At 37.2% G+C, this 25466-nt stretch overlaps 3 protein-coding genes across 6 annotated transcripts; 2 read left to right on the top strand and 1 right to left on the bottom strand.

Moving 5' to 3' along the window:
* Positions 1-4345: 4345 nt before the first annotated feature.
* aplf (aprataxin and PNKP like factor) lies at positions 4346-22960 on the bottom strand. Of its 4 annotated transcripts, none has more exons than XM_082164237.1 (11): positions 22894-22960; positions 17864-17956; positions 15542-15613; positions 14243-14403; positions 12697-12859; positions 11793-11898; positions 10616-10800; positions 9744-10006; positions 8797-8946; positions 7501-7547; positions 4346-5279 (listed from the first exon to the last, which is right to left on the bottom strand). In XM_082164237.1, exons 2-11 carry the CDS (start codon positions 17954-17956, stop codon positions 5098-5100), a joined length of 1422 nt encoding a protein of 473 aa, XP_082020363.1. In that variant the 5' UTR covers positions 22894-22960; the 3' UTR covers positions 4346-5097. The 4 variants fall into 4 exon arrangements, with proteins under 4 accessions (XP_082020363.1, XP_082020361.1, XP_082020362.1 ...); XM_082164235.1 differs by lacking the exon at positions 22894-22960 and adding an exon at positions 18238-18379; XM_082164236.1 differs by lacking the exon at positions 22894-22960 and adding an exon at positions 18186-18319.
* fbxo48 (F-box protein 48) lies at positions 18412-20015 on the top strand. Its single transcript, XM_082164266.1, has 3 exons — positions 18412-18538; positions 18833-19146; positions 19226-20015. Exons 2-3 carry the CDS (start codon positions 18844-18846, stop codon positions 19385-19387), a joined length of 465 nt encoding a protein of 154 aa, XP_082020392.1. The 5' UTR covers positions 18412-18538; positions 18833-18843; the 3' UTR covers positions 19388-20015.
* On the top strand, positions 20148-25264 carry cnrip1a (cannabinoid receptor interacting protein 1a). Its single transcript, XM_082164264.1, has 3 exons — positions 20148-20821; positions 21208-21352; positions 22918-25264. Exons 1-3 carry the CDS (start codon positions 20517-20519, stop codon positions 23080-23082), a joined length of 615 nt encoding a protein of 204 aa, XP_082020390.1. The 5' UTR covers positions 20148-20516; the 3' UTR covers positions 23083-25264.
* Positions 25265-25466: the final 202 nt, after the last annotated feature.

Below are 25466 nucleotides of genomic sequence, written 5' to 3'. Positions count from 1 at the left end.
CGTCCTAAATAAAAGGGAATCTTTTAAGTGAGTGATTCTGAATGCTCACACATTTGCATGGTTTCAAAAGAAATTAGTGTTAGCATGTCGCTAAGATAATGACACACTACTCATAGAGCTTAAAAATAGGCAGCACACAAATAGTCAACTTCAATACTGAATGAAATACAATTAAAATTTCTCTTCGTTTGCCATCTTGGATGGATTTTTTCCAGCTTGTTGCATTATGTGATTAACTTCTCTGCGGAGGATACATGCAGTGCTAGAATTTGGCCAAAGTAAGCAATTTTAGATGGGATTATAATTATGCTACCTACCTTTTGGAACAAACTTTACATTTGCAGCAGTGTTGGAACAGAGCAATTGTTTCCAGAGTGACTAAATGTCTGGCTCATTTCATAATCAAGCGCAACTAGCAACTGTCACGACAAAGTATCTCTCCCACTGTGTTAAATAACTTCAGACGGACAGCAGAAAGAAACAACATTCTCTCATCCGTAGAATAAAAGGGAACTGGAATGATGGCCGTGGAGACAGTGGGAAGGGCATCTGGCACTGATTGAAGGAAGATCGCCCTGAGTAAGAGTCTCAATTCAACCCAGACTGAGGTTCTTCAGTTCCTCAGAACGTAGGCTCACTATTGGCCAGCATCACACGCATCACACACATGACCAGCGTCGGCCAATAGTGAGCCTAAGTTCTGACGTACAACCCAGAAGCGCTGCGCTGTTACACTACGTGAACTGACTCAGAAGAAAATGAATACTTGAATAAAGTCGTTATTTTTGTTTTTTGTTTTGCGGACTTGGACTATTTTAACGATGTCTTTACTTCATTTTCTGGGCTGGCAAATGAAATTACCTAGCAGCCTATGAAGAAGTGAGCCAGCTCTCAGATTTCATCAAAAATATCTTAAATTGTGTTCCGAAGATGAACAAAAGTCTTACGGGGTTGGAACAACATGAGGGTGAGTAATTACTGACAGAATTTTCATTTTTGGGTGAAAAAAACCTTTAATATACATTACAGCACCACCTCTATTCTCACAGCGTATGAAATAGTTTGATAAAGGATCTGGTCTCTCTTATCTCCTTTCTAAGAGCCTATTCTGCTCTGATTGGTCAGATGGCCCAGTCTGTTGTGATTGGTCTACTCTGCTCTGATTGGTCAGATGGTTCGGTCTGTTGTGATTGCTCTCCTCTGATTGGTCAGATGGCCCAGTCTGTTGTGATTGGTCCACTCGGCTCTCATTGGTCAAATGGCTAGTCCATTGTGATTAGTCGACCGCTTGCAGCTCGTGTCAGAAACAAAACGCTTATTACCATATCGGAATTTCAGCTCCAGATCTTCCACAGCACTTGATGCACAGTGATACGAACAGTAACAATGCCGTCAGTTTTTCCATATCATATCCAGCCAGAGTCCAAATCCTTTGGAACTGCATGCAAAGTGGATTTGCTTTGGCAACGCAGAAAACAGTTTCTTCTCAACTGTCGACAACACGAGGCAACTCTTCCAGGCCTCTTCAAAGTAGACGTCGTTCGCCGGCAGACAATGAAGACCATAGGCTGGCATTATGCAAATTTGTTACAAACCTACTTAGGTTTGATTAGGAAGTGAGACTGGAATGGCTGATTGCACCTGCATTTCGCACTGACCCATGTGAGCACCAAAGACGTTGTAAACAGGGCTTAAGAAGAAACATCTTGCACAGTTATGCAGGTACAAGCTTACATTTTTACGATTTTCTGAGAAGGAAAATGTTCTGAAAACAGCTGCAAGCGTCTGTGGTTCTCGGCCTGGTTTTTGTGAAGTGTCCAGAAACCACTACATCGTTTTCTGGAGAAAAATAAGCTGCGACTTCATGAAGCATCAGTGACTGCTAATAATGAAACATCACAGTGTAGATATTTATGCTGCTGTCCATATGTACATTCTGTTCCTCCTCAGGGTTCACACAGCATGTTCTCAATTAGTTTAAGAGCAGTTTAATTATGTTAAATGTCCTCACCAAACATTCATTCAGTCCCATGGAAAATTATTCAGATTTAGGCTTCAGTGGGACTGATTTGCTTTGGCAACGCAGAAAACTGTTTCTTCTCAACATGTCGACAACACGAGGCAACTCTTCCAGGCCTCAGCTACAACTAGTGTTTGAGGGTCAAAGTAGATGTTGCTCGCCGGCAGACAATGAAGAACATAGGCTGGCATTATGCAAATGTGTTACAAACCTACTTAGGTTTGTGTAGGAAGTGAGACTGGAATGACTGATGACTCATTTAAAGCCGTTCAGAATCTGTTCTCAATCACTGTTTTTGATCAACAAAAATTAGATTGCGAAGAAAGTAAGATTCAGTGACAGTTAAAGGAATGGTTTACCCAAAAATTTAAATCAGAAGCAGATGGTGATCATTTAATGCCAATCTCCCAAGAAACAAACAGAAACAAATAACAAAAATAACAATAACATGAAAGTATTCTATTCTATTTGGCTTGTGCTAAGAATTATAGAGTCATATGACAGCTTTGTGTGAGCAACAGCCCATAATTTAAGACAGTATCTTAAATTAGTATCTTACATTTCACAAAGCTATTGTGCGACTTCAAAAGACTTGGAATATAGTGAATATTCAGAAGACACACACACAAATATATGTATGCTGGTCTTAATCAGGAAATAAGCCCTGATCCAAGCATACACTCCCAAGTTTCGACCTCACAGTTGGAGATTCTTCATAATTGTCGAGTAATTTCACATGTGCCAATCAATCATGAGTCAACTGGCAACGTGGAGTCGTTCCAAATCAATCACTTACGAGGGTCACAAACACGAGCTTGATTCTGGGTGTTGTTGCTTTATCTGACAAAACAGAAACAATGCTTTCCATCAACAGACAAGTGCAACAATCAATGAGCTTTATAAACAGACAAAAGTCCAAGATATTCCACAGGATAAAACCCCACACACATCTTAATGCTTTGTATGATGTATAAAGCTTGACTAAGCACTCGTAATCTGCATTGACCAACAGTTCCTGAAAGCTCACGTGTTTATTTGTGATTTCTAATTTGAACGGTTTCAGACTCTTAATTCATAATGACTTGGAAAGAGCCATATCTCAAAGTCATGGATTTCCTGTTTAAGGCTGGTTTGTTCTCTTCTCCATTTAGTCATTTGTACTTGATCAGTCACAGATAATAACTTAATCTCTGAAAAACTTTCCCAAAACTGCAGCCCACAGGGTTCTGGCTAGAATTAGAAATGAAATACAGAAGTAATTCTTGGTGATGTCTCTGCTTTCAGAGGCTGTGTTCAAAAACCATGCGAGCTGCCCATCGAGACAGCATTTTGAGGTATCAAACGCGTCCTTCCGATGTGGATGCTCTTCTAAAATGTAGGCTGCCTTCTAAGATACTTTGTTTTGGCCAAACTTTAAAGCTGCATCAGACAAGGCAATGCTTATTCCATACCAAAAAGTCTCAATAGCAGTGTTATCCTGTGCACTGAAAAGAGCGCTCTTTGTTATGATGCACAGAGTTACTCCCTAAGGGGCCATTTACACCACACCATTTTCAACTAAAAACGGAAAACCGTTCATTTACACAACAGCAGGCCGTTTTGGGGGCCTGAAAAGGCAAACTTTTGAAAAGTGCATGTTTTTGAAAAAGTTACCGTTATCGTCTCTGTGTAAACTACAAAAATGTGAATTTGTGAAAATGGTGACGTCATGCGCATCCGTATTATGCGCTCAGTCTATAGACGTGTTTTTGTTGTAAAGACTTAAGGCCCTTGCACACTGAGTTCGAAATTCGCGTCAGAAATTTGTGCACGTTAAAAAAAAAAATATGACCTCACGTTATGTCAATCACGCTTACACACTGCCTCCGAAACTTTCGTCTGTCATAAAAAAATTCAGATCGGGTTCGATTTTCTGGGTTTTTCGCATCCGTAGCAAACAATTTGAATTATGTTTTGACAATTCAGAGCCACCGAATCACGAATACGAAAAAAGTTATATTTAAGTTCAGTAATTTCACTTTAATGGCGATGAAAATTACCTATTAATTGCCATTTAAGTGAAATTACTGAACTTAAATATATGAGCTTGAGAAAAATGATCATTCTAGAAGAACATTTCAGATGGCACTTAAAGGCTTTGGCATCTGAACTCTTCATATATATGACCAATGTATTTTTGTAATTGTAGCAATTAAAAAAAGCATTTTAGAAATTGTGTTACTGAACTAACTGTTGCTACTGGTTCATCGCTTTATTTTTCCTATTACTCTAAACCTCGGTTCAATGAACACCCGGCAATAGAAATAAACAGCCGGTCAGTGAAAATAAAAGCCCACACAACTATAATTAACTGAATTCATACAATGAACAAAAAATGAGACTTACAAAGTAGCAGCATCTATACAAACACTCACAGACAGGATAAGACAGGCTGGGATAAGAGAAAGTAAAAAAAAAAAAAAAAAGTTGCCTATTAAATCAAACAAACATTAGATTGCAAAGAAAATTAGATTCAGTGAGAGTTAAAGGGATAGTTCACCCAAAAATTTTAATAGATGGTGATAACATAATGCCAAGCTCATTACAGCTCATAATTTAATAAGGAACAGCCCATCATTTAAAATTATTCCTTAAAATGTGAAAGTAAAAGGGTAATAAAGGTAATATAAAACTGAATAAAATGCCTCAATGGACAGGGATTCTGTCAAACCCAGCAGCAAAAAACACTCACAGGACGGGATAAGAGAAAGGTAAAAAAACAACAACAACAACAACAACAACAAAAACGGCAGATTGTGAAGAAAGTAAGATTCAGTTAGAATTAAAGAAATAGTTTACCCAAAAACTAAAATTGTGTTGTCATTTACAATGAAAGTAGATGATCATTAAATGCCAATCTCCCAAAAAATATATATTTTCTGGTTGATCCATTCTTTAAAATGTGAAGGCAAGGTAATCTAAAACTGAACAAAATGCCTCCATGGACAGGGATTCTGTCAAACCCAGTGTCAGATGTTCCTCAGTCTTTGTGAGATTAGTGTAGAGAAATAGTTTTCATGTTATCTACCCCAAACGAGTCACTTCTTCCTCCTGAGGAAGGCTTTTGCCTCTTTCTGCAGCTGTTTAAAGTCCTCTGCTTTTCCACTGTCGTCCGATTCGGGCACATAGTCCGAGTCTTCATCCACCTCTTCCTCCTCGCTCTCGTCATTAATAAAACTGTTCTCGTAGTGATCTTCATCATCTTCAGCAACGGTCTTAGCTGGGGAAACAGAACAAAATGAAATGTGGTTTGAATTAAACATTTTGGAGCCGTTTACACCTGCATTTCGCACTGACCCATGTGAGCAAGACGCTGTAAACAGGGCTTAAGAAGAAACATCTTGCACAGTCATGCGGTTGTAAGCTTAATTTTTTTTACGATTTTCTGAGAAGGAAAATGTTCTGAAAACAGCTGCAAGCGTCTGTGGTTCTCGGCCTGGTTTTTGTGAAACCACTACACCGTTTTCTGGAGAAAAATAAGCTGTGACTTCATGAAGTGACTGCTAATAATGAAACATCACAGTGTAGATGTTTCTCTTGATATTTATGATGTTGTCCATATGTTCCTCCTCAGGGTTCACACAGCATGTTCTCAATTAGTTTAAGAGCAGTTTAATTATGTTAAATGTCCTCACCAAACATTACGCTCATTCAGTCCCATGGAAAAGTATTCAGATTTAGGCTTCAGTGGGACGCAAGGAGTTGGAACAATAAACATATAAATTATTCTTCATCTCAGAATGTCAAAGCGATTGCATCTCAGAAAAGAGAAACTGTTTATCACATTTTCATTGAGGGCTTTATACAAACAGAGATGAGATAGCTAAACCCGAGTGATGACCGATACGGCCACCTTGCTATTTTTAAATAAATTACAAATACAAAAAAACAACAAAAAAACCCTTCAGACGAGGATGAAGACGCACTGCTTTACAGTGAAGATGTCAGACAGCCTTCAACATGACTCACTTCAGGCCGATCCACTTATATAACAGGGATTTTACTAGGACAAAAATACATTGACTTTACACTATTTCAATTAATTATTTAACTGGCATGATTAAATTCTTTTTATAAAACGGTTAGTTTCAATCCTTGATTCTGATTGGTCAATAACACGGCTATGACCGCTTCACCCAATGGTTCTATGTATCACTACAACAGCGGAAGGAATGCTTTTAGTGATTTTACTTCATGAAAGTTGCATAGATAAATATTTTTCGGCTTCAATATTTGTATTGTGTGGCAACCGTTTTATAAAAGCAATAAGGTAACGTTACTCGAGGCAAGAGGTTTTGTACAACGCCCTTCAGCCCTTACTTATTCACGATATACAGCACAGCCTCTCGTACCTTATTGCTTACATAGGACGGAAAGATTTTTTAATGCTTGTAAAAGAAGTCTGCATTTATTTGATCAAAAATATAGTAAAAACAGTAATATTGTATTACATTAGTTCAATAGGCTATACAATAAGTTTTCTACTTGAATATATTGTAAAAATGAATTTATTCCTGTGATCAAAGCTGTATTTTCAGCATCATTACTCCAGTCTTCAGTGTCACATGATCCTTCAGAAATCATTCTAAGATGGTCGCTGTGTGGAAACCTCGTATCTCCAAAAACGCTACTTTAGGAAATGGGGGAAAAAACACTATTTTCTAAATAATTAAACCCCATGTTGATATATCAACATTGATATTGTGGCTTTATATACATTCAGACACTTGCATCTGTCATTACATTCCAAACATTTGAGTAAAATCAAGCTCAAATTGAGTTACATGGTTTTTGACCAGCGAATTTCTGAAAATTCAGTGCATCGCATTACATTTTCATCAACTTGCAGGTTATAAAGTATAATATATATATATATATATATATATATATATATATATATATATATATATATATAAAATTTGTTTTCTTGTATACATTATTTTATAATTTAATGTTTTAATGTAGTTTTGAATTTTCTCTGCCTGTCCTTAGATCCAGAATGTTCTAAATTTGAATATCAAGCAAGCGCTTGGTCATTTGATATGACTAGAGATTTATGTGACTAAATCAAATGGCTCGCATAGCCTAGCTTTTTGTAGTTTCCACCGCACAATTTATTCCTAATGGAAACATAAATGCAGGAAAACAATTTTGGCACCAATAACTAAATTCTGGGGAGTGACTCACTAAATCCATTTCTCTAAATTGCCAACCAGGACCCAAAGAGAAAGTAAATACGACATTATATTCAGTTTGAAGTTAACGAGGACAGATAGAAATCTCTTATTCTCAATTAGTGGAGTCTTCTAAGGTAAGAAGGTAAGGTAATCACTTATTATTGTTATACTTAAGAGCTAGAGATTTGAACAAACCCTTCATCTTACTCCAAGTATGTAATTGTGGCAGAGAGTTCACTTTAATTCACATTTAAAAATACTCACGTGGTGATTTAGTGTGTTTGTACTCTTTCTTGTGAAGTGGATTCTTCCTGAAACATTGAGACAAGCACACAGAACACACTTTAAACAAATGCTAGAATTACACTTAATGCTTTATTAATCTAACAGATGAGGCAAGACACTACAGGCAAATACATTGCTTTTTCATGCACTAGTCAATTTAGATATTTTGGGCTATTTTGCTTCCATAACACGTCTTCTTTCAGACTAGCGGAAAGAAGATTTCAATGTAGATTTCAATTACAATGCAAAGATTCTTCTCCTGCACTGAGCCACAAATCTCCACTTCAGTAGTACTTACGTACACTGAACTTTTTTCTAAATGTATTCCTATAACAGCTGCACGATTCTTGATAAACTGAGAATCACAATTTTTAAAAATAAAGATCCTGATTCTAACCAGACAACTAAACAAGATAACAAGTAGGCTAATTTACTCACTCAAAAAGACTTCACTTGTTTCATTAGCGGATGAATTAGCGTTTTTAAACGAATCTCGAGTGAATGATTCAATGACTCAAACACTTAACTTGTTCCATTGCTGGAAGAATAAAGTATTAAGTGCGCTCTTTCAATTAATCGTTAAACGATCGATTAATCTAATTCTTATCTACATTCTGGAGGTTTTTACGGGGGGGGGGTTTCCTGAAGACATATTTTATGATTTATGGAGTGATAAAAAGAGAGATCCAAAACTATAATATGTCAACAAAATGAAACAAGAATTTTAAGCCTGGCTTTATCCAGTTTGGACTTCTGGTTTGAAGATGTATGCAAATTAGTGCAGAACATTTCAGAAAACAACTGTCTTAATGTATTGTTATTAATAAACTGTTCACCCTATTCACCTTTAGTGCCTTGCCTTCATTTTTTCTTCCTACGCTCCACTTTTAATGTTTCCTATAAAGACGTGTAAAAGTGGACCGTCTTAAAGGGATAGTTAATTCTTTCAAATATCATCTTTTGTGTTAAAGGATGAAAGAAACTCATACAGGTTTAGAGCAACTTGAGGGCGAGTAAATTACGACAGAATTTTTATTTAAGGGTGAACTATCCCTTTAAGTTAATGTCTCAGATTTTATATGAAATTAGAAAGTATTTCAGAACAAGTAATTTTTTTGTATCTTACTTTCAATAAATGTTCTGAGTTCTGAAAGTAATAGTTTTAATACTATTCGAACTCTCATCTCAAAAGACCCCAAAACTTTAATAAACTTCTAACTAAAACTAAATATTTAAATGAAGTATGGTGGTGTTTTTAATCTCATTTGTTGTCACCTGTAGCAGTGGGTTCCGTACGGACACTCCGGCCTGTCATCATCATCATCATCATCAGCGTCCTCTTCTTCTTCCTCCTCTTCCTCCTCCCCCTCCTCATAGTCACTGTCTCCGGGGTGACTGCACTCCTGAAAGTGGAGTGGATTTTTCCTGGAGAGAGGAAAAACACAATTGCTGAGTGAACTGCAATGCATGCTGGAACACAATAAGTCAAATGAATTCAATCACGAGCATTCATGCAACTTGATTACACTGACAGCTAATCTAGTTGGAAAAATTAAACTTTTCTGTTCTTCATTTCCGAATGTCGATATCATTCTGTGAAACTTTATAACAGGAATATTTCTATTAAACTGTCAACAGAAAGAAACTCTCATAGAGTAATTAATCAATCACAACTGCTGTCAGTTAGAGATTATGCTTTTACTTATTTATGACTGTTTCTAAAGAAAAGTTTGGAGGGGAATGAACCAAAAAAAAGCTGCGTTTTCAAAAGATGAAAACCGAACTGCGTACAAACACAAATGGTTTACAAAGTAATGTCACGCTTCAGCTCTGCGTTTGAGGACGGCACCCTCCGGCTAAAATACAGATTTTGTGTTTTTATCTCTCAGCTTTTTGGTATTAAAAATAAACGTCAGAGAACCAGACAGGAAACCGTGTGCATGTGTCTTTGAAATACCACCAAACCATTTCAGTCGCAGATTTACACATATTAAGCATCTCAGAGGAGCTTTTGCTTGTGACTGTTTCAGTCTTAATCCTCTTGTAGCATCTTGAGATGATATTAACTACATGAAACTAATTAACATGTGCAGCGTTGATCTTCAAGGAATATTTCGAGTTAAATATTTATGGCATTATAGATATAGAATCTCTGAATGCTGTCTTGAAACCGCAGCATTGTCTGAAGGTAGAGTTTAAAAAGCAGAAGTTCACTGAAGTACCTGTAGCAGGAGCTGCCGTAAGCACACCGCATCCGCCGCTGTTTTTTCACCTTACTGGTGCTTGTTTTGCTCTCGGCCTCTGTGATCTTTGACTTCTGTGAGGGTCCCTGGCTGGCCTGAGAATCACTGGGTTCTTCAGCTTGAGCTCCTTGTTGGACCTCATCTCCTTTCGTCTCTCCGTCGTCACGCTCCGTCAAACCGGTGCTGTTCTCTTCGTCTGGGACTGTTCTGACTCTACTGCTCATGGGAGCTGCCGCATCATCCTGTCAGGACATCCGTGCACACAGTAAATACTTCCATTTCAATGCAACACAATTCAGGTATTAGCTATATGGGACAATTCTTGTATACATCTCTACCAGATTTTACTACGGTTTTATTTATTCATATTATTATTGTATCCAAAAAAGTAGTGTTTGGCATGTGCATACCTTTTACGGTATATATTTTATACAATACATTTAATATAGTAACATCAAATGATAAAACTCACATATATAATAAGTGAAATGTGATACTATAATTTAATAAATAGTAATCACAAATTTAAAAATTGTAGTCTGTAAGACAATTCACATTATTATCATTCTTGACAATTATAATACTTTAATAGATATTTTATTATTATTTATTATTGTTGTTGTTATTTTTAATAAACAGTATGCTTCCATCAAATAATAAAGAAAGAAAGAAAGTTGCAGTATGCATGTCATTCCAAACTATAATTATTGATGTTGTTGTTGTTATTATTATTAATGAAAAATTTAAAACTTGCAGTCTACAGGCCATTTCAAATGATTAAGAATCACAATTCTCCTTTTTATACTAACATATTAATTAATAATATATTAATATATTATAATTTCTCTCACCAGAGATACCAGAGGCACCGCCTCATCTTCAGAGTCACTCTTCAGTTTCTTTGTTTTTCTTTTGGGCATCTCTTCCTCCGGCTCCTCTTCCTCAGATGACAGCTGTGCGGCTCGAGCTCGGTTGGGTCCAGTCGCCCGCTTCGGTGTGGCTACTCGTTTGGGTTTGGTAGGAGTCCCTCTCACTGCTGAGCTCCAAAAGAACGTGAAAAAAAAAGATTAATTGACGGATAATGGCAATGCTTGAACGTGTTTTTACAAGTGAAAACTTTTACGTTTTTTGGTCAGCATAATTCAAGTTATAATAAAGAGTAAAAGGTGCAAGAAAAATCGCTTTTTCCTCAAATCATGATCTTCTGATGCTATTATTACACATTGTACGATCTCTTTTCTTTCCTTTTTCTTTCCTTTTCACACACTTAACGTGGTTTGGCAATACTGACTCCTGAGGCATGCACTAATTGTACTGTTCTCTCTGTCTGCAAAACATCTATCTCACCTCTCATCTCTGACCTTCTCAGTGCCACAGGTCACATCTGGAGCCCTCTGGGGCCTTTTTCGCTCTTTTGTGGTCCTACAGATCGTACAATGTGTAATCACAGCATCAGATGTCTTCCTCATCCTCGGGGCTTCTCAGATGTATTCTGCAGCTCTCCAGAAATGGGGATGGATTGCAAAAGAGCAAGTACAGACTTCATAAGCACCTCATTAGCACCATACCTGTCACATTCAGCTCTCCATCTGGATCTTGTGGCACTGCAAAACTTTTTCTGGAGAGCTGCAGAATACATCTGAGAAGCCCTGAGGATGAGTAAGACATCTGGGCCGAATCTGGACCCAGTCCGACTGAGACACGCAGAACATGCAGGATTCGTATTTAAATAGTCTTACTCTCGCGCCCAGATGTGTTCTCAGGTACCGAAATTTGGCACGATTGATTTAATGTGATTTAATGGCACCGACGTAATTCGGTCGGTGCCATTAAAAGTACAGAGTTCGGTACCCAACCCTGAAAGCGACTAACTCTCTCCTCCTTTTCCAATTTTTCCCTCAAAAAATGTCTGAGTGCAATCACTGTGATGACCGGACACTTGGGGTTTGTTTCTGTATGGGTGTGAAAAAAACAGACCCCTGATTCTGTTGCCATGGGGACAGTGTTCCATCGCCATAGTGACGGTACCTTTGGAGGTTGATGGGCTTGTGGATGCTGACGTCATCATCCAGGCTGGCAAGATACGCTTCTTCTGTGGCCGATCAGACTCGTCGTGTTGGCTCTTTGTGGGCACCTTGAAAACACAAAATAGATTAGAATTAGATGAGAAAATTATTGGAGTATAGTTAAGTTGGTATAGAAGAGCACATGAAAATATTATACAGAATAGAAGAGTATAGATAAGAAAAGTAGAACTTATAGAAGAGGAGTACCGAAGAGTAGGGTATAGAATTATATGTATCGACAAAGATAGAGAAATAATAGAACTGAAGTATAGAACTACAGTACAGTATGCAATTATGCATGTGTCAATATGTTTAAAATCACCAAAACCCACAAATATAATCTGTATAAAGCTATTGTAGTTTGGAGTCAGTAAGATTATAATACTTCAGCAAGGATGCTTTAAATTGATCAAAAGTGACAGTAAAGACATTTATAATGTCACATAAATGCTGTTCTTTTAAATGTTCTATTCATTAAAACAATCCTGGTTTCCACACAAATATGAAGCAGCACAACTTTTTTCATCACTGATAATAATAAATATTTCTTGAGCATCAAATCATTATATTAGAATGATTTCTGAAGGATCATGTGACACTGAAGACTGGAGTGATGATGCTGAAAATTCAGCTTTGATCACAGGAATAAATTACATTTTGCAATATATTCAAATAGAAAATTGTTATTTTAAATTGCAACAATATTTCTCAATATAACTGTTTCTACTATATTTTTGATCAAATAAATGCAGCTTTGTTGAGCAGAAGAGACTTCTTTCAAAGGTATTAGAAACCTTTCAAAGGTAACCTCAAACCTTTGAATGTTAGTTTATATGTAGAATGCAAACACACACACACACACACACCTCGGGTAAAGAGCAAAGAGTGTCTTTATCTCCTGTGAGTGTGCAGCTTGGGCTCGTGGGCGCGCAGCCGTTGGATTCGAGTGTGGCAGCGTCTATAGAGAGCTCTGCTGGTCCAGTCAAACACTTCTCCACCTCCATCTCCTCCTCAAACGCCTGACTGTTTCTGTGAAGAGAGCAAATCTTCTCTTATAATCTTATAATGTTTGACATTGTTGCAGCACCTCTCTTCTCAGTCTGTCAGTAACGCTCTGTTTAGTTCCCGTCTCCTTCTGAAAAGGACACTGTGCTCTGATTGGTCGGCTGGACCAGTGTGTTGTGATTGGTCAACCACTTCGAGCGTGTTTGAGAAATGTCACATCCCTTACCATAACTGCGAGTTTCAACACACTACTAACTAACTCAACAAAGTCCCTTTATTTGCATATACCTTGTGCGGGAATTATTTAAATGAGGAACATTGTGACATGTTCGTTCCCGGAAGAAGACTCAAGACTACAATGGAGTTGTTTCAGGGAGTTCAGAAACAGTGTGCACTGATATAGAGAATAACTGCTGTCAGTGACTTTGTGCTTTGTAACTTTGCAGCCCTTTTTAATGCTCAAACAGCAACATTGTAATGCGCACACTATAAATTTATAATGCATTATAGGTCCTCTTTTAGCCTCACACTTTGGTAAAATCACTTTGATAATATTCAACAATGTATAGCACAATTCAGACACAATAATTACACCCTTTTGAGGAGACAATCAAGGCTTAAAATCTTGCCAGTCTTTAAAACAATTCATCATTAGCAAAAACAACAATCCCGTTTGCGTGAGCACGCCATAAGAAAAGTCTAATTTCACAGATGAAAGGCATGACTTTTAAATGCATGCAAATCAGCACATTCAGAATCAATTGGCCACAGCAGCACTTCTCATTTGTTTTCTCAGCTGATCATCTGTGTGTTATCACAGCGTCTATTTGAAGGTGTCCAGTGAAAACCAGTGTGCCTGCGAGCTCATTATAGAGAGAGACAATAAAAGTGTCCTTTGATCTAAACGCAGCGGGTCACAGATCGATTTAAGGGTAAAGGTCAAAATGAACATGTTCAACCAGACGCTTGTCATCATGACCAGAGGAAATATGGAAAGATGAGATAAATGACTGGCACTATTTTAAGATGACAAATAATTCTAACACTACATTTATGAATGTATTTTTGAATATTCATGAGGGTGAGAATATTCATAAGGATCCTTATTCGAATCTAAACCAATTGTACTTCCATAATGTGACAAACTGTACAATATTCAACAATGAAACAACGTGGCACTTAATTGTATCCATCAAGAATCTGGAAGCCAGACCTGAATGTATTAAGAAGGTAAATTGAGTCAAAAATATATTAACCCCTTCTTTTAAAGGGTGAAATGAATAGAGAGGTTGTTGCAAACATGTTGCACACTGTCAAATCATATCATCGCACGGCCAGCCAGATTCAGCTCTGCTGTTGTTGTTGTTGAATAATAAATGAGCGGCTTTTAGTGACAGGCTGAATCACCTGAGGGTTTGATCTTCTTCTTTGAGGCGCACTCTGTAAACGAATTTCCCGGGCATGAGAGAGAAGATGTCTCCTTCCTTTAGGCAGTGCCACTGGTCCTTCTCCAGAGGCTGAGGGCTGGCCACAATGTTCGTCTGAATAAAGCATGGGTTCAGGTGTGTCTGGAGGACAGAAACCAGAGGAATGCCGGTCGGTCACATGCACTTAACAACTCTTTTTGCACAGGCTTTTATCATACTATTCAGAATTATTTTGCCATATTGTGTTGCGCTGATACACAGCTTTGACAATCTCTCTCAATATAAGTCACATAACTGAGCTGATCTCATGTTACCATTATTTATATACTATTATAATATGTAATAATATTTTGAATTAGTTTTTATTTTTATTTTAACTTAGTTATTTTGTTATGTGCTTTTGTCATTAAAAAAAAAAAAATTCATATTTCCATTTAGCTTTACTTTTTGTTTTAGTAATTTTAGCACTTAAATGTATTTTAAGTTTTTTATGTTTAAACATTTCATCTAATATTTATACTATATTATTTCAATTAATGAAAACAATTTTGGTGACACTTTTCAATACATTTTCCATTTGTTAAAGTCCCTCCTGTGGTGAAAATCAAGGTTTTAATATTGTTTATGTCTATGTGGTGTTTTTAATGTGCTTTAAGACAAACCATGTGCAAATTCATAAGTCGACATCATTGCTGAGTATTTTCTCCTTAAAACTGCAGTGAACCAAAGACAGTCTAAAAAAAAACGGTTTGAAATCGCTGGTGTTTCTGACGTCACAAACTACCTTGTAACCAATCAGGTCAACCAATAACAGGTACTTAATACATGTTAACAAAGGAGACCCTAAAGCGTTACCAAAATTGTAATAGTTTTAGTTACAACAATAACAAAACTGAATTGAGCTTGTGCAGCCTGAAACATCAGCATACTTGCCTATAGTGTGTTTAATTACTTAATTCAATTAGCCATTTATAATCTGAATATTCATGAGATAAAATGCAGTTTTGAAAATAAGGGCTTGTTTTCAAGAGTCAAAAGATCAATCGAGGTGAAAATGACCCAAATGCAATCATTGCTGCTATGACAGCATGACTAAGAGGCAGTAATGACACGTGTAATTAAGAGAGACAGCTGCGAAAGAGAGAAAGAGCTCTTCATCATGAACTTCTGATGTCTTAACATCAAAGGCCAGTGCTGCTTTTGTTCGGCAGAAGAGTCTAAAATGACAAAACCACCATCACGACTCTCTGCCCACATCAGACAACTAACAGAAACCTACAGGCTTCAGACGCAGTCGACCGTTTTGGTTCTCCAGGACGCCGTGGTTCCTGGAAACCCTCTTATCATTCACCTGGTGCAGAGAGAAAAAAAAGAGAGTGGAACAGAAAAATTAATCTTTGCAAAACAATATAATGATAAACTGCATCTTAAATTGGAATTTATAAAGGCATCTGGTGATCTATGGTTCAAAAGTTTGCATGGGGTCAATCAGATTTTTTTAAAAGACATTTCTATTTTTATTCAGCAAATGACAGTAAAGAGATTTATGATGTTACAAAAATTTATATTTCAAAATATATGGTTCTTTTAAGAGAAAAAAAGACGAATTTTTTTAATCACAGTTTCCACAAATATATTAAGTATATATATTCCACAACATTGATAATAATACGTTTCTTGAGCATCAAATCATCATATTAGAATGATTTCTGAATGATCATGTGACACTGAAGACTGCAGTAATGATGCTGAAAATTTAGCTTTGATCACAGGAATAAATTAGATTTTAAAAGATATAATTATAATGTATTTTTCACTGTATATTTGATCAAATAAATGTAACCTTGGTGAACATTAGTGATTTATTTCACAAACATTTAAAAAAATCTTTCGGACGGTCGGACCCCAAATTTTTGAATGGTAGTGTAGTAGAGTATTCTTATACAGAGAAAATAAAAAATTCACCCAGCGCTATCATAAACAGATTGTTTTCTGTAGCTCAGTATCATGACACACTTCACTGAGATCTGGGTGATTTAAAGACCACATGATTTAAAACGAAATGGAAATGGCCCGTATAAGCTTTCTGTCTTGTCTTGACATATTTCCTAGAGATGTTTAAAAATGTGTTTATATGCTAAAGTTGATCACTTTATGTGTACACAAGCTTATAGACAGATAACACACATACAATAAAAGGCAAAAACCTCCCATTTTGATTTTAATGGGTCTTAAAAAAACAACTGACTTCTGAGGTTTGTTAAACACAATGAAGAACGCAGTTCATGGAACACTCCATAAGAGATTTAGGCCACATTTACACATAGCCGGGTATTTAGAGAAACGAATATTTCTCCCCCTCCGTTTTCAAAAATAACATCGTGCACACAATATCGTTTTCAAAAACAGTTGCCGTTTACATCAACCCGCATAAATACAAAGGGGCGGCAGTGTAAGGAGAAGGATAAAGCCATGCAAGCCAATCAGAATCCTCAAAATCGACAACGACGAATAGCACGAGCGACTTCCTGTTCCTTTCAAAACAATAGACATGGCGCGAGGTTCGTTCGTGTGGACAGACAGCGAAGCAAATGCAAACAGGCCAAAAGCGTTTTCACAAAAGTAAAAATGAGTACCACTTTAACAGCATCCATGATCAAATAGTAGCCAAACAAACTCATAGACAGTATGGAACAAACTCTAAACATAGGGCGCTCACATGACGTAAGCATTTTCTGGCGCATAATGTGACGTTTGAGAACCTAAAACCCCGTTTCTCCCAGTTGACACGGCAACACATAACCGGCGTTTTCAGAAATCTCCACTTTGGCCGGAGTTTTTAAAAATAATCGTTTTCTGGGATAAAAACGGCGTTTTCGTGTAAATGACAGGCCAAAACGCAGGGAAATATCTGCGTTTTCCCATCGTGTAAACGGGGCCTTAACCTCAAAATCACAGATTTCTAACCCTACAATTTGAGAGTTTGGACTGCCATCTTCAGGGCTTTGATTGTCATTGCTCCGAAATAAACAACCCCATCATGCATGAAACTGAAAGTAACACATATGTTGTGAGAGTACAAAATACAACAGGACAAAATATTTTAACAATCTAAACCAACAAATTATCCATGCCTTCACATAAAGACAGTCTCTTTTACTTCACTCTCAGAAAAATAGTACAAAGCAGTCACTGGGACAGTACTCAGGTACAAAAGCGAAAAGGTACATTATTATACCCAAAAAATGGTGCATAATAGTACCTTAAAGGTTCATATTAGTACTTAAAAAATATTGTTTTAGTTCCGTAAGTGTACATATGATATTAGTACCCTTTTATAGCTTTTGTACTTTAAAGTACTTCCCCATTGACAGCTTTGTGCCTTTTTTCCTGAGAGTGTTGGGTCATTCCTCCATGCCACAATGAGCTTTATAACAGCATTTCTGTAAAAGCACACAACAGACTAAAGGCACTATAGTATACTTGTTAATTTGCACAAAGGCAAGAACCATTGTGCAAGGTTAATATAGCATACTGTCTAATATATTATCAAGACATTTGTGAAAACACACTGCACAGTTGTAATGGCTCACTCACTTACCCCCAGAAATGGTCCTCTCCCTAAAACAGTTTCTCCATCGGGAATGTTTATAGGACTGCCACCGTCCACCTGCTCCAACTCAAAGCCTGGCATCTGTGCAGAAGAAGAGACAGAGACCAAAATTATGAAATATCTTTACTTAACTATAACAAATAAAGTGCATACAAACAGATTTGTGCTCGCACGCGCTGCTGTCTTTCTCAGCACAAACTCTCCCATTACTAGTTTGAGAAATAACTAACTGTTACTTACTACGAATTCGTTATTGTTGTATGCAACCCAACTTTTCGCTACTTCAAATGAACGCGCAAAAGAAACTCACTGTGTTGACTGACCGTGAAGTGTAGTAAGAAAATATGAATAATGATGATTACTTTTCGTGCGCGAATAAGTACTTCCGGTGAACTCCACCATTAGCATACGCTGTATAAACACGCACGTCGGACTTATCCAAAGCTCTTGTCGACGAAGGTGTGCACATTTAATATGATATAAAAATGTAACCTATACTTCATATTTTGCACTAATAACAAAGAATCAAAAGGACTCTACATTGGCGCTTTAGAATCGCGCATGCGCAGTGAGAACTGGGCGGGGAGGTTTGCCTTGTGACGTTTCTGTCGTAAACAAACAGAGACGTTTAAATCCTCAGCTGTCAGCGAGACGCGACTTTCGGTATGAACCTTTACAAATAACATGTTGTTTTTTAAAAATATCATCTTGAATATCACTTTTTCGTTCCGCATACAGTAAAATAGACGTTTCGTGGTTGTTTTTAAAATCTCTTCTAGCCATTGGTTAGCTAACGTTAGCTGGATTTACGTTTTTGGTGCTGCTGTGTCCAGTGACGTACAGATACTGCAACACGGACAATACTATCTTCGTATTGCTTACATTACAATGCTTTATTTGTAAGTCAACGGTTCTGTCATGTAAATAACTTGGTTTTGGAAACTGAAACTGTTTTAGGACGCGGAGAGATGCATAATGTCTGCAAAAGGAGCAAAAGCGCCATCTTCAGGCCTGAAGGAGACCCATCCATGGTCCCAGGTGATCATGATCCACTTCAGCAGGACTTTGTAGAGACCCTGCCAACAGAGGTGAGTGTGAGGATCTTCAGCGAGCTGGACATCAGGAGTTTGTGCCGGGCCTCACTCACCTGTAAAAACTGGAATGACATCATCGAGGGCAGCGATCACCTGTGGAGGAGCCACTGTTTTACGGTGCTGGCTATTTGCCGGAGAGAGGTGAACGGGGACAGGCTTGATGGATGTTCGTGGAAGGTTTGTGTTATTAATATTCTGCCTCATTTTGTACCTAAACCTCTGCTGTTCGTTTATCTTCTTCTTCCTGCTTTCCCAGGTTACTCTTGTGCGTAACTACAGGAAAGGCTGCGTAAAGAGGAGGTGGCTGAAGGGCCTGTACAGTAACATCCGCTCTGCCGACGATATCCCGCCCAACAGCATGTGTCCACTGGACGTGGAGACCTGGGGGGAGATACTGGAGGCAGAACTGGAGAGATAAGAGACTTTTGGGATCATGCCAACAGACCGAAACACATCAGATATGCGTCTACAACGGAGAATTTTGACTGAAACACTTGCTGGATGATTTTATGGGATGTTTTATTATCAGTGTTGCAAAAACCAAACTAAAAAAACAGACTGAGACGGTCAAAAAACATCATAATGTGTCTTTTGTAATGGAAAATGTTATTTCTATTACTGAAATTTGCTGTATGGGAAATTCGATTTTATTGGTTTGAAATTGTTTTATAGCTGTAACAGAGAGGGATCTTTTCTTCGCTCTTTTTATAGATCAACAAAATTGTGCACCTTTTGAGTTTTGATTTTATAATCAGTGTTGCCAAAAAGCACAAAGATTCTGTGGCGGTCAGAATACACGACAATGTGGCTTTTGTTATGGAAGATTGTAATTGTATTACTGCAATTTGCTTCAGACTGTATGGGAAATTACATTTTATAGGTTTCATGTGATGGATTTGTTTTATCACTTTGTGTGCTTTTTTTTTCTTTTTTTTTCTTTTTTTGATCAACAAAATTGTGCACCTTTTGAAAGTGTTCAACACCTAAAGTGTTCTGCCTTAAATCATGCAACAATTATTTTATAAAAGCTAATATATTATTTAAAAATCATGCGTCCCTATGCTATACTTCTCTCCTCGTCCCCGGCCTTCCATTCTGTTGCTGCTGCTATCTGTTAACAAAAACATAATTTGGTTAATTCATTTTATGTTAATATTTCAAGCTCATCAAACACGTAAAGGCAGCTTTTTGTGTGTGTGTTTAGAACATTTAATATTTAATCTTGAGGACACAAATGTTACAGCAACACTTGATTCTTCAGTTTCAGCACTTTGGACAGGGACTTTTTTAATCGCGAAAATAACGGAGATGAGATGGACAATAACTAATGGGTTTACGATCTAAATAGAATGCTTGATAAGCTATTTACGGTATCTATGACTCCTATAATACAAATATAGAAAAAATAAAAATTATTTGCTGGGTAGTGATTCCTATTTGCGTGTGTTTGTTTACCCAGCGCGCGCGAGCGAGAATAATGGGCAGCACTGGTGTATTATATGAGCCTTGTTTATGCATAAGCATAGGTGTATATGCTTCATGGCTGAATGGGAGTGATGGCTTGTGTAGACGTCACAGCATCTCTCAACAGCTTCCTGGGACCATCCATGATCCGCCATCCCTTTAATGACGGGGAGCCCTGGAAACACATCGACCTCCGTTATCTCGCAACTATGGCCGACGTTCCAGCGATAATAAACATCGCGATTTCATTGAAAATCCAACCTAATGACGGGCCGGTGTTTTATAAAGTGGACGGGACGAGGTTCGGCCAGAGCAGGACAATCAAAATGCTAACAGGATCGAAATACAAAATCGAGGTGATCGTGAAACCGGGTAGCGCGGAGGCCACGTAAGTCGGTTCAACGTGAATACGCGACTGAATTAATCGTGTAAAGCCTATATTATGAGCCATGCATCTGATATGTTGTTACATACAAATAACTCTTAGGACTCGATGTGTTGTCGTAATATTGTGTTGATGTCGAAATATGCACCTGCGCCCCTGTAAGAAAAGAAATAGCCGATAATATAGCCTATCATATAGCCTATAAATAGACTGCTCTATGTATGTGCATTAATGGAGATTCTTTAGAAACGCTTTATGGCTGTAAAACTGAGCCGTGTGGTTACAGTGCACGAGTCTTTAATGTTTTATTGACAGAAGGAATTTCAGATGTGTGTCATTTAAGCTAAACAGGCAGTCTCAGCCTGATATTTGTTTAAATGGTTTTTCAGCACAATGGGGATCGGTGGAAAGACCTTCCCAATGGAGCAGCAGTCCAAAGATGAGGAGCAGATCATCTACAATGGCACCTATGATACTGAGGGTGTGCCACACACCAAGAGCGGGGACAGGCAACCAGTGCAGGTCTCCATAGAGGTAACAAAACCAGCAGGGAAAAGAGTAGAACAGAATTAACACTGAAATTGTGTGGAATTGGTAGGTGCTAAATTGGGGTTAGGGATTTGTAGATAAGTATTAGACTTCACACGTAACTCCTACCGCACTATTTTGGCTTGCATGATGCCTCAAATCTTTTTTTGCTCGTTTGTGATTTGTTGTAGAGCTGCACAATTCTGAATAAATTGAGAATCACGATTTTTTTTTTTCAAACAGAAATGATGATTCTCCCACGATTCTGAACAGACAACTTAATAAAATAACATGTCATTTACTAGAGGTTCTGACTAAATGTTAATTGCTGCAGTCTATTAAAAAATTCAAGAAATTTCTGTCTCTTGACAGCCGAATAATAGGAATATCCTAGTTTACTCGCCATTTATGCAATCAGCTCAATTTCCCTCAAGTTGTGCATCTTCAGAAATCAGAACATCCAAACCAGTATCTGAGAGAGTTGCAAGGAGTTGAGTTTGAGTCGAAGAGGATTTGTGACCCTTTGGATTTCAATTTATATCTTACTTTATTAGTTCATATTGACCCAATTAGGTTTAGATCAACTTGGGTGACATTAATTTGAATTATTATTATTTATTTTTAAATCAATGACTCACTCTTAAAGGGATAGTTCACTCAAAATAGTTACTCACCCTCAAGCCATCCTAGGTGTATGACTTTCTTCTTTCAGTCAAACACAATCAGAGTTAATAAAAAAGAAAATCCTGCCTCTTTCAAGCTTTATAATAGGAGTGTGATTTGTGATTTTGAAGCCTAAAAAAGCGCATCCATCATAAAAGTAATCCATATGACTCCAGTGAGTTAATAAAGGCCTTCTGAAATGAAGCGATGCGTTTTTGTAAGAAAAATATCCATACTTATAACTTTATAAACTAGAATCATTGGCTTCCGCCTTCCGGGAACAGCCGTTCGCGAGTCGGTAACCAGACAGTTGACGGCAGCCATTGACTTCCATTGTATTTTTTCTTCTTCTATGAAAGTCAATAGCTACCGTCAACTGTTTGATTACCAACATTATTTAAAATTCCTTTGTTTGTGTTCAGCAGAAGAAAGAAACTCATACATACGTTAAGAACAACTTTAGGGTGAGTAAATGATGACAACATTTTCATTTTTGCATGAAAGGATGCACAAAAAATATATAGAGCCTATATTTTTGTTATTATCAATATACATTAACGGTAATCTCCGAAACATATGACAAACTTAAAAAAAAATAATAATAATAATAATATTTTAATTGTATTATATTTGAAATTAAATGGGAAAGCAAGTACCTGGACAAGCAAGAAAAACCTGTAACACCTAAAAAAATAATAGCAATAAATGGCAAAACAAATGTGAGCTAAATCAATTTAGGATGCTACTGTACATGTACTGTATATAGTTAACAAGTAAGAGCATTGTGTTAATTTTGCATTGTTATAGGTATGCAAACGTCCACACAAAGAGGTACAACTGATTGAGCGTATGAAGAAAAATGTAAACTATAAACTGTTACTAACCTTCCATCTTCCTGTTGTTGCCAGTTCAAAGATGCCGGCATGTTTGAGACAGTGTGGCAAGTGAAATACTACAACTACTACAAGAGAGAACACTGCCAGTTCGGCAACAGCTTCAACTGCATCGAGTACGAGGCCAAGCCCAACGAGACCCGCAGCCTCATGTGGATCAACAAAGAGGTCTTCCTGTAAAACACGAGCGCAGCGGCACAGAAGCAGCAGCAAACATGCACAATATGACCTGTAACCATCATGGGGCCGCTGTGTGTGGGACAGATGACTCCAAGCTCCTCAGTGAACATTAAAGGCGGATCCATCAGGGTATCTGTTCACCAGTCAAGCAATGCACCTGTTTGTCCTACCACTGCTCATGCATGATGTCCAGTTTCAGTTGTCAGAATTTCGCCTCATTTATGTCTCTTCCTCCTTATCATGCCTGAGCTGGGGAAATCTGAATAGGGGAATCAAGTTATAGGGGAAAGTTTCCATGGGAAAGGATTTTCAGCTCTCTCTCTTGGTCATTTGCACATCACATATCTGCTCTATTATGGTTACAAATACACTGAGACCATCTTTCCACAAGACTCGGATGAGACGGCTCTGAAGGCCTGTATTTAACCAAGTCATTTGCTGTTAAAGAGACAGGCAATGCTGGCTCAAAAAGGTGCTGTATGAACGTACACAGGCTATACATGATCCTCTATATTAGTGTGTATAATGTAATATTATAAAAGTAAAGACCAGTCAGTTAATATTGTGGTCTTTTGGTACCAGTGTAAAACAATTATTTATTTGATGACAGGCGTGCCTGTTTATGGTGTGAATGGATGTTTAATCATTTCCCATTTTGTGTTACTGTTGTTTACTGCTTAAACTCTTATCTTTGTTGCCTATTTCTTCACAGAAGCATTAGTTCACTGGCGAGAGTTAGAAGTGAATCAGAAATGAAGTTAGTGCTTTATTTTGACTTAATTCTATCATTTTGACTTAATTCTATTCCCATTTTCACTCATTTTCAGATTGTTTGTTTGCCTATGTGTGTTGCTGAATATCAGTCTTGATTTTGATCAGTCGTGTGTGACTTTGAGCCAAACTTTTGACTTTGTTTTTGTAAGAATATATACAATATTGTTGCTTGAAATTCTGTGCTGTTTTAATAAATATGTTACAGTTTAAGACAAAAGACCAAAAGAAGAATAAGGTAAAATAACATGCTGGTTGTTTTTAGCTACGCATACTGATATAATATAGTAACCTTATAGCTGACAGACATTATAGATAGCCAGATAATCTTATAATGTCCATCATATGAAGCAATTTTTTATCAACGGGCAGCTGGTGCAGATTAAATACAGTATATGGGTTGTTATTTTGAAAAGGTATGTTCATAGCAAACCTGCAACACTTTAATATGCAAATACCTGCATATAGTAATGGCCACCAAATGTCGATTAAAATGTTATATTTTTAAACACAAAAGCAGGCCTCACAATAAAAGTCCTTTATGAAATATATAAAAAGTGCCACAGCAAGAACAAATAATAATAATAATTAAAAAAAAAGTTTTAAGTTTAAAAGAAAATTATTAAAAAAAATAAAAGGGGAGAAAAACTGTATTAGTTGCTCATTGCAAAAATGCATTTATGTGTTATATTTATATCTAATACCAATACCATTCATTACAAAAACAATTTAATATTACTTTTCATTTTATAATAAGGTACTGCAGCATTTCAGCAGGAACCAATACTGAATGCTGAAGGCATTTCAAAATTATATTTAAAAAATGAACATGCTTAAAGGGATAGTTCACACAAAAAATGAAATTCACCAAAATAAATATTTATTCACCCTTAAGTTGTTCCAAACCTGTATGAGTTTCTTTCTTCTGCTGAACACAAAAGAAGATATTTTGAAGAATATGGATAACCAAACCGCTGACTTCCATAGTATGGAAAATAAAAAACAATGGAAGTGAATGGGGATCAAAAACTGTTTGGTTACTGACAAAATATCTTCTTTTGTGTTCAGCAGAAGAAAGAAACTCATACAGGTTTGGAACAACATAAGGGTGAATAAATAATGACAGAATTTTCATTTTTTGCGTGAACTATCCCTTTAAGAATGTTAATTTTTAAATATAATTTGAAATGCCTTCAGCATTCAGTGTTGGTTCATGCTGAAATGCTGCAGTGTACCTTATTATAAAATGAAAAGTAATGTAAAATTGTTTTTGTAATGAATGTTTTTGGTACTTTTGTGTGAACTGTGAACTATCCCTTTAAGTAGGGTAATAACAGCTTACAATACATTTCCATTAATCTCCTCTTCCGTAAAGTCAAACTACTATGTTTCTCTTTCTGACTTGAGATGCAAAATCATTTGATCAACGTCAATGATGCAAATGTTCGTGTTTATATTCAGGGAGAGAATATCAGGCATAAATACCCGGATGTGATGTGCTGTTCTAATGCACCTCCCCCCTCCGCTCCGCTCAGTCTTGCTCCCTCCCTCTCTCTCTCTTTCTCTCTCTCTCTCTCTTTCTCTCCCCCTCTCCCTCCACCACCACCGGCTCA

The sequence above is a fragment of the Leuciscus leuciscus genome (genome assembly GCF_965113295.1).
Source record: "Leuciscus leuciscus genome assembly, chromosome: 3".
In the NCBI taxonomy this organism is placed as follows: domain Eukaryota; kingdom Metazoa; phylum Chordata; class Actinopteri; order Cypriniformes; family Leuciscidae; genus Leuciscus; species Leuciscus leuciscus.
This window is presented reverse-complemented; position numbering and strand designations above follow the sequence as displayed.